Source organism: Dendrobium catenatum, unplaced genomic scaffold, assembly GCF_001605985.2.
Source record: "Dendrobium catenatum unplaced genomic scaffold, ASM160598v2 fragScaff_scaffold_716, whole genome shotgun sequence".
In the NCBI taxonomy this organism is placed as follows: Eukaryota; Viridiplantae; Streptophyta; class Magnoliopsida; order Asparagales; family Orchidaceae; genus Dendrobium; species Dendrobium catenatum.
Genome location: NW_021319178.1, coordinates 15,211,082 through 15,226,635, shown reverse-complemented (window position 1 = coordinate 15,226,635; position 15,554 = coordinate 15,211,082). Strand labels below are relative to the sequence as shown.

Here is a 15,554-nt window from a genome sequence, read left to right as displayed (position 1 = left end):
ATATATATATACATGCAAATAGGCAAATGCGTTATTTGTGTGTCAACGCACATACAAGAATCTAAATGCGTGTGAATATACATATATGTCATGCGCCCCCACTACATTGCATACATAAAATCATTACCCAAATACATCATGCAAATATCAATACATGCACACACATATAAATATGATGCATGTATATATTATATTGTATACATACAACCACCGTGCAAATACATTATGCAAATGCATTATTCAAAATGCATGCAAATACTTATACCCGCATGAGCCCAACGAGCGTGTTCTGTGTACACACGTGACGTCTGAGGATTTTGCTCGGGTTAAGAAATGAATTTAAGTCTAAGCATGGTCCTTCTATATGAATAAATATGAGTCGACACGGCTCAAACTATCAAGCTAATGTACGGTCACAGTATCGACTAGGATATTTGTTTCATACAATCATATTAGGCTTTAAAAATATACAATAAAGAAAATTCACTTATATAGGGAAAAGTCGACAATAAACCCGATTCTCTATTGGCAAGTCGGCATAGTCGACAAAGTTCAACCAATAAAATAAAATTGCCCATAAGTACCCCGATGATCGCCGTGTTGAATGTTTATATGAACTGGAGGAGACCACGAGCATTTAAAATGCCTCCCAAATTCCCATAAAAATGCAAAACTAAAAAATCACAAAAAATCTAAAATATTTAAAATTAAAATAAAACACTAAACACTTAAAGCAAAATCCATCAATCCTCTGCAACAATTTGTCGAGGTGGACAAATTTGAAAATTACTTTAGCTCACAAAAATCAATGCCCCATCAATAATATCACTAGGATTTATTCTCAATGTCTCTTGCTAATAAAAATGTGGCACATGACCTCTAACTGATGGTTTCGCCGCCAAATGACACCAAACCGATAATTTCATTGCTAAATTGCACCACAGGTAAACGGTTATGGCGGAGACTCGTTGAACCGGGTGATTTTGCCGTCAAATGGTACCATTAAATTACAGTCATGATCAGAGCACGCAAGTTCCCCAATAGCTTCAAATTCTTGAGATATGAATCAATAAGATATAATTGATAGGCATAAAGCCATCTGTTAGCTAAGGTGGATTCAAATTTGCCCCCTTCGACAAGTGTACACCCTAGGTCTACGAGGTACCTTTGGTTGAAGCAACCCATGGCTGCTGACAAGGATCCTTCTGTTAGGTTGAGTCGACTACCTCCTCTAACTAAGCAGATCAGAGGTCATGATGACCCGGTACGACGGAACCATGGGATCTTGATCGGGTCCATCATCACTCTCCCCACCATCCGTTTTATGTGCACGATGGTGAATTTCTAAATTTAAATATTAAATGTTCAAATACCTAAACCCTACTATATGCCAGATATTATATATATGTTTGACGACTAGCCTTAATTGAAAGTTTACTCTAGCTATCAGGAAGGGTAATTAAATATAGGGGCTTGCGCCTATAGGAAACCTGAACTCAGATCATAAAGTCCTTGCAAAATGAGGGCAAAATTTTTTTGTAGTGAATCTGCCTTCTGAAATTTTGTCTCGGAACTTAAGCGTTAAAGCTCTCCTCGACGACCCGAAGAAAAAGAAAGAAAAGGGTCTGCGGAGAGGTTGGGGCATGAATTTTCGAAGCCCACAAAAATAGTATAAATGTAGAGTAGATTTCATTTTAGGCTTATAGAAGAAAAGTTATGTTAAGAGTTAAATATAAAACATTGATTTATTTTATTGTTGCACTGTTGTCTCGGACCTCAATTTAGTTTGTTGAGCTCTCTGCGGGGTTGCAGGGGTTCCCCCTGCTTGGGTTTGGGTGCTTTGCACCTGAATTTTTTTTTTCGTATAATAGTACAACCCTGCGATATTGTGTACTCGAGCATTGTTGTGCTCTGTAGTTTTCTTGGAGACAGTTAGAGAGCGGAGCATTGCAGTGCTCCAGACCCCGGAGCTGCGGCATTGTCAGGCAGACAATAAACAGGGAGTTGAGTGCCACAGTGCTCCAAATCTAGTGCCATGACACTGCGAGATGGGCTGACAGTTTTCTTTCTAGGTTTTCATTAAGGGTTGCTTCCCTTGGTGGTTTTAATATGTTTTCTCTTTGTTTGTTCATAGATAATGATGCAAGAGTGAAGAAAGACAAGTAGAGAGAGAGAGAGAGAGAGAGAGAAGAGAGATATGTATTATTTCTCCCAAATTTTCATAATAAATTTATTCGTGTGGTTTGGCTATGTGATTTTTTTTTTTAGTTTCAGGTTTTTTCACGTTAAATTCAAGTGTTCTTTATTTTTGTTGCATTTTCTTTTTCTTGTTTTTGTTCGCTGCGTGTTTCACTTCCCAACGCTTATTTAACAGGAAGTAGTAAATAAAAGTACAACAAAAAGGATTTCCTTGCATTAATTATGCCTTGCGAAGTATTTATGTAGTCTAACAAAAATAATTTAATTTTAATAAAATGCAAATTTGCTATAGTGTATATGCTGTCTTTTATTTATTTTTTAATAGTGTATATGAGTCTTCCCCCTACAAAATCTCTGAGATTAGGGTTATGGCACTAATTAAGGTGGTTGTCTTGTATGGATGTCAATAGGCACAATTTTGAATTCTAATTTAAACACATTTAAAAGTTAACCATAACATGAGGAGATCATTACTTTAAAAATTGAATATAACACATTATGTAATTAAAATTTTACAATAACTATTTAATCAGCACATCATGCATGTCATTATTCTAATTAAACTTTAGTTCAAATTGAAATTTTAAATGAAAAGATGGCAAATAGATCCTCATATTGGCGAGAGTTTTATGTATTGAAAAGACCCATTATTTATAATGAAGATAATCAAAGGGAATCTTATGATGTTATACAAACACAGAAAATTACCTAGAAAAAGGAGTTTTGAATTCTGGCTCTATCTTTGTAAGACATTTAACAAAACACACACATACACACACACATATATATATATATTAATCATATTTAAACATTGAGCTTAACATGCTGAATGCCCTTATCATTAATTACGTACATATTATATGTGTTCTAGCCCACATCAAAATGGTCATATGCAACTAGTCTATTTCTCTCTTCTATCATAATATTTTTGCTTCTTCTATGTCTACCAAAGAAATTTTCATTTACCATGAGGGACCGATGTTCAACTCACACAAAATATACAAGCATAAAATTCAAAATAGTTCTCATACTATTTGTATGTAGTCAATTTAGCCCAAAATATCACATTTCTCTAATTTAGTCGTGTGACTATACATACTAAATCCTAAATCCTAAATGATCCCTTATGATCTAAATTGGAATCAATTTTATAGTTAATAGATTAAATTAACATCAATTTTTATCCTAATTTATGTTAATTTCTACTTGATGGATCAAGTAAGATCAATTTTGTATAGTTGATGTATTAAATTTGAGAAATGTGATATTCAGAGACTAAATTGGTCACATACGAATTGTTGGGAGAGTATTTTAGGGTCTTTCTCAATTACCAACAAATTTTACGACTTACTCTTAGATAGAAAAACTATATTTTACTCCAAAATACGATCATTATCATCATAATCATTAGAAATAGTAGAAGCTGTAAATACCCTTATCCTGATTATTTAGGATAAGTTTATACGCTCACAGTAAATAATAGAAATAGAAGAAGCAACTTTTTTATGACTTGATAAAAAATAAAACCAATTTCGTAGATGTGAAAGCCCAAAGCTCAAAGCAAATCATAGTTTGGATTAATGAATTCATGGGTGAATAGAAAATGAATGTAGGAGACGTTTCATAAGTAGTGGTACGCATCATCTTTCCGAATGCAATCTCCTCCTAATAGTTCTCTAAAACTATAGCCCTCAACATATGAGGAAATATGATTTAAACTAAAATTGATCAAGCAACCTTGGGCCTTATTTTGATTCCTTCAAGAACTATGCCTCCTTTCCACCAGTCAGTCTTCACCTCCTTCATACTGAACTCAACTTTCCCCATTAGATTGGAAGAAGCTAAGCTGAACTCCCCACCGTAGATCTCCTGCCAGTTATGGCCATTTTTCTTGTAATAGTCCAAGATCTCGCTCCTTCTTCTCTTCTTCCCATCCGGGGTTGAGACTTCAAATATAATAGGGCAAGAATGCCAGCCAAATGCATCAACCTTGAACTTTACTATGTAGATCACTTCATAGTTCTTCATAGGATCTAGGCGAATTTTTTCCAAGTCAAGCAAGCTGACCACCTCTATCCAATTTACCTGAATTAGCTCTGCTCCTAAGCCAAAGCTTGGATGATTGTAAAATTTTGTTAGTCCAATGCATTGCAGCAATACAAGTAATTATAAAAAACAAATGTACCATGATTCATCTTTTGATAAATTAGTCCACTGCCAGAATCTGCAATCGTTCCCCCATGTGATTCTCATGGCTCTTGAGGAGATATGAATTTCTTTCTTATCCATTTTGAAGAATTCTTCCTGAACATGTATGGTTAGATTATTAATTCTGCAAACTTGATAAAGAATAAACTACAAAATAATCAGCAAAAGTTTATTCACTGTACTGATGCTAACATTGTGTTCCCCATTCCAGTGAGGGCCATGGTGAATTTTCTCTGCATTTGCTACACCTTGGCTCATGTTGAACTGACTCTCTTGGCTTTCTTCTTGTACAATTTCTGACTACTCACCTCTTGCTTCTTTGTCTTTCTCTTAAGCCTTCTATTTATACTATTCTTAATGGGCACTTAGGATGAAATTTCCTTTTATTTAGGGGACGTAACCTTATGATATGGACCATCTTAGCTTCTTTGGAAATAGGAATTTTTTTTGCTTTTGGTAAAGAGAAAAAGAGAATTGAATTCCTGAATCTTTTCAATTTGCTCAACATGGAGGCAAGGCTGATATGGAAAGTTGAAAGCTGACATTGTCTTTGTTAAATGCAATTGGAATATTGATTGGCACAAGCAACTAAGAAAAACATTTGGTGCGTATTTGTTTTATAGACAAACGTTATATGCCTATAATTTTACCATTTAAAATCGTATGCGCATATTTTTAATTCTAATTAACAACTGACTCGCTCTTATGTACCTTGGAAATAACATTTACAATCCATGAGTTGGACTGCATACATCAACCTCCATCTTAATAGCTCCATGACCGGAAGCCTTGTACACATTGGCATGCATTGTGGCTCCTATTTCTTAATAGCTTTATATTTTTTTCATCGTCGGCCTTCCGATCGATGACCCAGTTAGAAAAGTAGATGTGTTAGATTTGACTTATGTTAAGAAAGGTAGAGGTAGACCTAAAAAGACTTGGTCAGAAAATATTAGAAATGATCTTTCTTTATTAGATTTAAACGAGAATTTGACTTTTAATAGGACACAATGGAAAAAAAGGATTCATGTAGCCGGTTCCACGACCAGCTACATGTTCAAATTCATGTCGCCCTTCCTTTCTTTCATATCCTTTTACATTTTGATACCCGTTGGATTTGAATCTATAATCGTACTTTCTTATTCATGACCGTTTAGACAAAATCAAAGCTGGGATGCTTACGTGCAGGTTCACAGCATGTATTTACTAAAATACAAGTGAAAGTTTTCATCTATGGAGAAGTTCAATCAGAATTCTTCATTGAATGAATTTTCTACATGAAATGATTTACAGCTCACCAGGCGCCATGGCACATATCCAGAACACAACATGCAAGGTAGGGATCACAAGAGTTTTATTAAACGGTAAAATCCTTTGCCAACATCTTATTCCCTAACTTCATTTTCATTGAATAAATATATGGAAAGTGAAGATCTTTCTTCTTCAGAAAAGAGAAATATAACCATAGGTTCACTTGGACAACTTTTGTGAAAGCTTTACTTTATTCCTTCTGTCATGTTGGAGCAGAATAACATGATAAGAATGACGATGCAATGTTAAGAATGGCTAAATTCGTCTACTGAAAATAGCAGATTAAAGAACAAAAAAAACAACATTTTCCTTATAGAAGAACAAAAATACAACATTCATACAACTACATCAAATGAACTTAGTCCTTCCAAGAGACGGTAAAGATTTTTGTACTCTAAGAAAAGACCATCATATAAAATTGATGGAGAACCAAAAAAAAAAAAAAGTCTCTACTTCGCTAGTGGAGGATGAGACCTCTGTAGCCAGACAATTATACGCCAGTGAGCTTTCATAGCCGTTAATGTCTTTTTTTATCTTTTTGTCAATGCCCACCTTTATTAATATGTTATTATTATCATCAATTTAATCCTAATTATTCATATTTGTCTTACTAATTGTTATTTTACATTCATTCTTTGTTGAGTTTATTATGATGTATAAACTTTATTTTATAATTTTTTTATTGCCCTTTTATTTTGTTATCTTCAACTTATCCTATTTTTTCAATAATATTTCTTATCTACTCATCATATTGATACATCTTTATGTTTTTATTTGTGTCAAAATCATTCTATTTTATTTTTGTAATATTTATCTTCAATATTGTTGCCTTTATTGTTCGCAATTTATCATAATTTCTTTTTTTATTATTTAATATTAATTTTTTATAATCATTTATTAATTCATCTTAGCCCTTTGTTTTATATGCCAAAAGTATCTAGTTTACTCTCCAATATTTTTTTCAATGTTATTACCCCTATCATCGAATGAATTTTATTACCCCTATCTTCAATACTTTTCAGGAGGTGAATAAGATAACAGATAAAATACTTTTAAAAAAGTTTCACTCTCTAACAATTAAATTTTGAGCTTGAGATTTTTTTCTGAGTGTAAGTTCTCATAGTTAATCATCTCTCTGAATTATGAGAGAAATTTGTCATTCAAGTTAGCATCTAAGTTAAATGATCTTCATCAATACAATTTTTCATTTTGCTAAATCTATTGTGATTATATGGGAGAGGATAGATATGCCAAGACCACAAATAATGATAAATTCAATCTTTTGGGTTATTATAGGTCTAAATCTACTTAATTAGATGGTTAGTTGACCCTCCATTTGATTAAGGATTCTTGTTGGTAATTATGTGTTGTTTTTATCTAAGAAGACCTTGTAGATCTGGAAAAATATTTATTTAATGGGATAATTTCAAGACCCACCCTGATCATATAAGCGGGCTGTATAGCCTATCAAGTGTGCATATGACTCATTACTCGTAGACTTAGGCTTCGTTTGAGACGGCTTTTTTGCTGATTCTTAAAGCAGTTTTTAAGTACAAAATTAAAATTTTTTATTAGAAAGATGCTTTAAGAAGCGTGAAGAAAGCCGTTCCAAACAAAGTCTTAGTCATTAGGGAATAGGGAATACTAGAGCTTTGTTGTACGTCTACTTATGATTCAATAAAACGTACATTTTATGCATGACAACATAGCCCAAAGGGAGCTTATCATGCCGTTGTTAATTTGGTATTTTAGAGTGTGATCATAAAGAGAAATTTGATATGACAATAATTTCTTTAAAAAAATTTATAATTGAAGCCATCCTTTACATAACAAGAAAAAAATCATAGAAAAAGCTCCAAGGCTAAGAAAGGGTTGATGAGAATGTGAATTAAATTATTTACAACAAAGAATTCTTATTAAAAGTAAATACAATATATTCAGCATTTATAGCCCATCAACCCAAATAAAAATCTGTGCAAAAACTAGTCGGTTAGTGCCTGAAAGTATGCCTAAAACTCCGCTTAGTTATTGCAAAAACTAGCCGTTATATCCATTTCTACCCAGGACATATAGATGATCGACTGGGTAGATAGAGACTTTGATCTTATTACACTATAAGAAGATCTGACAAAAATAATTAAGGAATTCAACTGATCTTTGAAAATGCAAAAGAAAAGAATAAATGTGATAAAATTATGAAACCATGCACCTGCATATGTTGTCATAATGAAGTAAGTGGTGCAAATAGTTTTTCAGCATTAATTTTATTTGTTTTGATTATAAATATTTGGAAATTAATCAAAAAGCCATAGTTCCCTCCCTTATGAAGTTGATCAATTCAATTCCAAATTAAGTGAGATTTGAAAAATAAATGTATTATCCATGAACATGCTTAGTTGTCAATCTCTTATATATGTATTAAGAAAATATAAAATGAAGTATAATCTATGACTTTTCTGACGACTTTGAGCTATTATTCCACTTGTTGAATTCTTTTAACCATCTAAGCTTCAATGGTTGTAAGCTTTCTCATGTAACATATACATCTTAACAAATTATTTGATATAATAATATATGTTTGATATCCTTAAAATTAAGTGTGAACTTTTCTAAGGTTTACTTAGATGTGCGCTCCAAAAATTTATGCCTTGAGTTTACTAAGAGATTTTTATGTTGCAGATAAGATGCTACCTAACAACTTCGCCCTCAGTTCATGATGATTTTATGATACGATTTCAAATTTCTCATAGACGCAAACCCTTATATATAGTTAATTACCCTTATGGTGACTAGAAAAAACTTTTGATTAAAGCTAATCATTAGAAACTAAGTATTTAGCGTATAGTAGCAGCAAATTTTATTTTGGATTGAGAAATTTACCAGCATAAATGTAAAGTGGATGGTAAGAGGAGGATGATGAACTCGATCATGATCATATTATTCCATTATATCTAGTTGTCATAGAGACATAGACTTTGGTCTACATTGTGTCTTTGTCAGCATAAATACCAGGCCCAATTTGGCTGGAGGCTCCTTGTAGGCAACTATGGGTTGTTTCATCTATGAGAATCTTGTAGACATATGTTGAATGTTTGTATAAGCGAACTCTTTTGAGTTGGCCTTAGTTGACAAAAGATTTTATGCCCTATTAAGTACATCCTATGATTTATTACTCATGAAATTTTTTGTCATTAGGGAACTTGTGTGATGTATTTATGATTATAATTCAATGATGTCATTTTATGGTAAAATCATCTGGTTAGAAGGCTTGATTATAATCGTTTATCAATGATGTCATTTGGAGGCAACATTATCGATTAAATGCTTACTAACTAGAAACTATTTGAGAATAAATTATAGTTATATGCTTTATAAGATATTTGCATTTGTGAATTGATGTTATTTTTAAATTTATCATCCTCATCAACCAATTACAGATGGTGGATGAATTTTTACTTTAGCATTGCTTTTCACTTGAAATGTTTATATATGTTGTGAAACTTTAAGGTTTTTTATATGTTTTCGAGATTTAAGCTCGTAATGATTTACTGTTGGATTTGGGGGCATTTTTTTGAATTAAGGTTTCCTCTGGTTGATATTTTATATCAAATATCTTCATTTTATTATTTCCGACTTTATCAACTTCGCCAATTTGTTTGCATAGGATCAAGTATGTTCTTAAGTTCATTTGATTTCTCTTCCACGCAGTATTCTCATTTATGTTTGAAAGTATAGTACACTTGTTGGAGCACATGCAAAAAAACTTGATTTTTATGGACTCATACATGATTTAAAGGGCATGTTTACACACTGTATTTTATGTCTTTTAATGCATATGCACTATGCACTTGCATGTTTTGAGATGAATATAATTTAAACTTATTCTGTATTTTAACTCGTCTAATTTTATCTAATATCAAATTTAGGAGTTGATATATTTGGTCAGAGCACATGCAAGTGTATTTGGTTTTTCAAAAGGTATTTTCAAATTTTAAGATAGTGGTAGACTTTGAAGAGTAACTGCATAATTTTTAAAATAAGAATTTTAGTTCAATATATTGATAGCTCACACAGTATTCTCAAATTTTATGCTTGAACATTAAGCATGCTAGTCATAGCACATGAGGTCGAATATTGATTTTGACAATGGGATGTGTCGTGCAAGTTTTTTAGCATATTTTTTACATTTTTTTTGTGTATTTTCATAATGCATGTGCATGCTTTTAGATGAATATACATAATGCACATAAACTTTTTGATGAGGACATCAGTAGAAAATTCTGAAATGTCTATCATCAGAAGCAGCGCAGAGCGACGGCCTTGCTCAGAAGTCTTTATTTTTATTTTGTATTTGTGTTTCTTTTATTAGTTATGACGATTGTACCCTTTATCTGTTGTGTTTGAGTTGTAGCCCCAAGGGCATTCTTGTCTTTCTTTTCTAATTGTTTGGAGGCCTATATATAAGGTCCTCATCTTGTATGAGAGGGGATGATGAATATTGAAATGAAATTTAGTTTTCTTTGTTTGATCCTAAGTGAGTTCATGAGAGATCCTAGGTGGGTGAAAGCAATACCCGTCAACCGTGGTGAATTCCTAGGTTCGTGGCTCTAATTCTTGTTCTTCTTATCTCTTCACATCTCCTCCCCACCACCACCGGCCTTCTCCAACCACCGCCCCTCTCAATCTCCCCTACCCGACCACCACCATAAACCCGCCGACCCTTGGGCGGGGCTCCTCCTCCCGTTCCCCACCTTGGCGCCACCACCACACCTCATACCACCCCCATACCGCCGCCCATCCTCCCTCATCCGCCCTTAGCCTCTATCAATTTCTTTGAATGCTTTCCTAATTTAGGATGACAAAATTTGGAGAGATTTTTAAATTCAAATTCAAATAGCTTTGAATTAATCCCTCCCCCAAATTTCCTCCCCTAATTAGGTAGCTCCTTTAATCCCTCAAATCTGAAATTAATTTTAGATTTCTCCTTTGATTTAATTAATTGCTTGGGCACAAAATTCCAAGTAATTAAATCACCCAAATCCCTCTCCATAGGGCCAGCCGCATCTATTCCCCCCGCCCCCCATGTTAAGTTCGATCTTCATTAAGACCTTCCTAATTAGCCTACATAATTTGGGCAAAATTTCATTATATTTGAAATTCAAATTTTGAATTTTGAATACTTTCCTAAATTAACCACGTTAAATTAGGAAAGTTTTTAAATTGAATCTAATTTAATTTGCAATTAGATTGGACCTCATTATTTCCTTCCTAATCTTATTTCATGAATTAGGAGTCCTCATTAACTCCCACAAATCCCTCCCCACCCCATGCATACCGCCGGCCCCTCCATGGGACCTCCCTCCTCTCTCCTAATTAATCCCCCTTCACTTGAATTTGATTTTCAAATTTCAAATTCTTAATTCCATTTTACTATTTTACTAAAATCTGAAACTAATTTTAGATTTTGTATTACTTTCCCTCTCCAAACCCAAACCCTAACTCCACTAAAAGCAAGCCCCTCTTCCCTTAGCCGCCCGTTCTTCATTCCCACCTCTTGGAAACCTTCTTGCCTCGTGAACTACACTCCAAGAAAGAGGAAGGCCTCCCTCCATCAACCACCCCTTGACTAGTGCACGGTCGATCCAGATCAGGATTGTGGATTCCTCTACGACAATCAAAGTTTAGTGGATATTCATCAATACACCTTCTTCAACCTCAATCCATGAGTGGATAACTCCGTAGAAGATTACATCAATCGCACCTTATTCATATTGGCATCATCTATTGAAGAGAATCTACCACCCGGAAGTCGGCGGAACATTTGGTACCCACCCACGTCTTCTCCCTCTTTGGTGAACTTTCGTTGGGCTACTACCATTGGTGTCTTCTCAACGTTGTTGGCATCGCTTGGTTTGCTAAGATTCTTTTCCGCTAACCCTATTAGACGAGCTTGAGTGAGGGAAACTCAATGTGACTTTTCTATTTGTTAAGTGTGGGATTTCTTTTTTATAATATTTAAGTTTATCTTTATGATTGAGATCATTCTCAAGTGATTGTTATTCTATCTTGTAATTAATTGCCTTTACATTATTGACGGCCTTAAGTCTAAGCATCTAATCTTGTGAAACATTAGTTTATATTGCAAAGCTTAAACCAATTTCTTTATAATCTCTAATGCAATTCCTATTGGTTTCGCATCACTTTTTCGTTGCATTTGTTCAATATACTTGTACACTCTTTTTAATGTGCATGAGCACTTATTAATTTGCTTAAATGATACGATTGCATGTTTTTCAATATATTTACATAGTATACTCGCACGCTTTCAATGTACCTACAAATCTTTTGATGCACTTGTATGTTTTTTGTTGCATTTGTATAGTATTGGCACATTTTCCAATATGTTCATGCACTTTCTTATGTTCCTACATGATGCAATCACCCACTTTCGTTGCATTTGCTCGTTGTATTCATACACTTCTCAATTTGTTGTACTTGATGCACTTGGGTGCTTTTAGCCTTTTAAAATGGTGGCATGCTTCTCGAGATGATTGCACGAGTTAAAAGTAATAATTCTTCTACCCTCTACAATAATTTATCAATGTTGATATTTAAAATAACTTCAACTCACAAAAAGTTAATATCATATTAAGTGTATGACTATAATCTTTCTTAAGAGATCTCAGTAGTAAGGATGTTTTACATGTTCTCTAATATAGTGTGTTAATCACCAAATAACATCACTAAATAATAGTTATGATTGATACCCTCTATTTGGATATTTTTGCGATAAAATAATACTATTAAATTATGATTAATGTTACTGCTCAAATACTCTTGGCACATATGCTCATGAATGGCTTAGTTTATTAAGTTGTGAATAATATGGTGAGTTTGATAGGACACAAAGCTCTTTATTAGCTAAGACCGGCTTAAAGTTATACTCTTAGATAAATATCCACCTCATATCTATGATGTTCCCCTTAGATGACGTAACCTATGGCTGTAGATAATATTCCTTTAGTCATGTTGGTTTGACTAGCTTCGCTAATAAAGTAGAATAAGGTCCAGAATATATTAGGACGAAATAATCATAGAATCTTGATTGATTTTGTCATCATTCACCTGACCATCTCTTTGAAGTTAATAGCGATATATATTTCTCAAACATAAATAAATCATTGCTTATAAGCTAAGTACTTAACTTCTATAGATTAGCTAAATCAAAAGTTCTCTCTTATGATTTAGATGAATAATTAATAATAGGAGCATGAGACAATTAAAACTTAAGAACCATATTATAAAGTCGGGCGCAAATTTTCAAAACTCACGTAACCTTCAAAGATCACTTTTTTTTTATACATATAAGCTTTGTTTGGGACAAATTTTTTATTCTTTTTAAAGTAGTTTTCTAATATAATAATTTTTAATTAAAAAAATTATACTAAAATTCTACTTCTAAAATTAATAATAAAGCTATTCTAAGGAACCTAATCTCTATTTTCTAATGTACTTCAGGATCTTACTTCTGGTTCTTTGAATTGTTTTTTTGGAGAAATTATTCTATGCGGAGACCGGACTCAGAACGATGTTCAGAGACTAATCAGAATACGTCATGTCAGCAGTACCGAGCACAAAAAATGAAATATATGAGTGATTTCATATTAGAATTTTATATGAGTGTTAAAAATGTAATATTAAATTCTTGGAAAATTTACATACATACCACTTTATAACATCCTATTTACATATCTAACACCTAAAACTTTAATATTACATGAATACCACTCTATATTATTTTAATATCAAATATACCACTTACATTTCTTTCCTACCACTCATATATTTCATTTTTATCACTCATATTTGGTATGAAAATGAACTATGGGTGATATATATGTAATATTAAAATTTTAGATGTTAAATATGTAAATAGAATAGTATTTAGTGATATGTATGTAAATCTCCCTAAATTCTTTGTGTTAGATATGTAAATTAAATAAAATAAAGTGGTATGTATGTAAATCCCCTTTTTTATAATACTTTTTTAATTAATTTTGATTCAACTAAAATTTACAAATAAATTAATTATACATCAAGCTAATTCAATTTGAAGCAAGCCCACTCAAAATCAAATCAATTTGACCTGAGCCTACTCAAATCAATTAAAATTGATTCAGTCTCATTTGAGCCAACTTAGACTCTGGTTGGAATAATTTTTTTGATGCTTTGTTTTTAAAACATCAATTAAAATTTTATTTTATTATTATTTTCTCACTGTTTTTAAAAATCTTGTGATGAAAAACTAATTTTTACAGTTATACTAGTGGAATTTTTTCTATAACAACTTCTTAATCACTTTATAAAACACTGCAACTATTACAAACACACAATTAATCTCCATCAATATTATTTCAATCTACCTCTAACACAGATCAAACCAAATCGTTAACAACCCCAATTACCACACAAATAAAAGTGCATCTATGTATATGACTCACCTTGATCTAGTGATTAGGAGCTCAATTTTAAAGATAATTTTTGTAGAACCAAATATATACGTATGTTTGCATAAATCTATGATTTTTTTTTTTTTTGAAATATGGGCAATTTACCCGCTGCCACTCTGAAGGGAGCGCTTGACAGCGTAATTTATCTCTTGGCGGAACCTAGCGAGGCCGCCCACCAGCATCAGGCTCACACTTGCTATACCCCATTGAAGAGACGATGTCGCAATAGAGAGGATTCAAACCTGAGATAGGGGGTTACCAACCGTGCTCCCCACCAACCACCATAAGCTAAATAACTTACAGTTGAGATCAAATGATAAAGCTTCTGATCAGCAATTTGGCTCAATAGCAAATAACAAATAAATCTCTACTGTAAGTTATTTAGCACAGAACCGCCTATTGCCGATACAGTTAAAGCTTCAAACAAGACAACATATTTCACAGAGTCATACATAGCTAGGATCTGGACTTGAAACAAAATTTATAAAAAAAAATAAGCTAAAAACATTAGAAACACAATAGAACAGTTAAAACAATAAATCTCAACTCCTTAGAGCCTAATAAAAAATCTCCTTGAATTGATATTTTTGAAAGCAAAGCCGAAGAACTGCCAATTCAGCTCTGAAAAGCCATTACCAATCAAAGAAGCCTGGCCCAGCCTTGGAGATCAATTCCTTTCCAGCATCTTCACCCATGGCAACCATGTCATCAAGAGCATAAGGCCCTTTCCTTGAAGTCTCCAGAACTATTAACACCAAAATTTAATGATTTATCAGATAAAATTTAAGCAAGAAAACAAATTCAAAGTATAGATTTATAATAGGCTTGAGGGCTCATTCGGTTGCTTGAAGTTAGAGTATTTGTTTTGAAAAAAGATGACTTTTTTAAATGGGGGATTTAGATCCATATCATTTTCTTTCATGCTATTTACATATCTAGGATTCAAAACATTAATATTATATGCCTATCACCCATAGAGCAAATTTGGGTGCATGAAATGAAATATTGAAGTTTATAGGATCTCGTGAATGGTAGAAATGAATTATATGAGTGATATATTTTATATTAAAGTTGTATATGGGTGGTAAACATATAATATCAATGTTTTGAGTATTAGGTATGTAAATAGCATGAAATAAACTGGTATGGATGCAAATTCCATTAGTTAGTTAGTTGGATGTAGTAAAAAATCAAAATAGATTTTAAAATATAAAGATACCTTCAAAATTCCATAAAAATGATAATTGCATTTTTCACACTTAAAAAGAAGCAAAAGCATAATTACTATTTTCTAAAACATAAATTTCAAATGCAAGTAGCCAACAG

The 15,554-nt window shown here is 32.7% G+C and overlaps 1 protein-coding gene and 1 long non-coding RNA gene across 3 annotated transcripts in view; one reads left to right on the top strand and one right to left on the bottom strand.

The window, feature by feature from the left end:
* Nucleotides 1-15,554, top strand: part of LOC110103738 — a 34,071-nt gene that overhangs the window by 15,432 nt on the left and 3,085 nt on the right. Inside the window, exon 2 of the long non-coding RNA XR_003701201.1 lies at nt 5,596-5,743. This is a non-coding gene — a long non-coding RNA (uncharacterized LOC110103738). The remainder of the gene's footprint in view (nt 1-5,595; nt 5,744-15,554) is intronic.
* On the bottom strand, nt 3,735-4,760 carry LOC110103736 (protein PHLOEM PROTEIN 2-LIKE A2). 2 transcript variants are annotated; one of them, XM_020832552.2, is made up of 3 exons: nt 4,600-4,760; nt 4,385-4,503; nt 3,735-4,312 (listed from the first exon to the last, which is right to left on the bottom strand). In XM_020832552.2, the coding sequence occupies exons 1-3, from the start codon at nt 4,663-4,665 to the stop codon at nt 3,928-3,930; spliced, it is 570 nt and encodes a 189-aa protein (XP_020688211.1). In that variant the 5' UTR covers nt 4,666-4,760; the 3' UTR covers nt 3,735-3,927. The 2 variants fall into 2 exon arrangements, with proteins under 2 accessions (XP_020688211.1, XP_020688212.1); XM_020832553.2 differs by having other exon boundaries at nt 4,590-4,735.

Bases quoted from the DNA above. Each gene is read 5' to 3' on its own strand.
- LOC110103736 (XM_020832552.2), bottom strand. From the start codon at position 4,665: ATGAGCCAAGGTGTAGCAAATGCAGAGAAAATTCACCATGGCCCTCAC. The intron at 4,504-4,599 runs GTTAGCATCAGT...ATACATGTTCAG, and splicing joins ACTGGAATGGGGAACACAAT to GAAGAATTCTTCAAAATGGA. The intron at 4,313-4,384 runs GTACATTTGTTT...CAATCATCCAAG, and splicing joins TTATCAAAAGATGAATCATG to CTTTGGCTTAGGAGCAGAGC.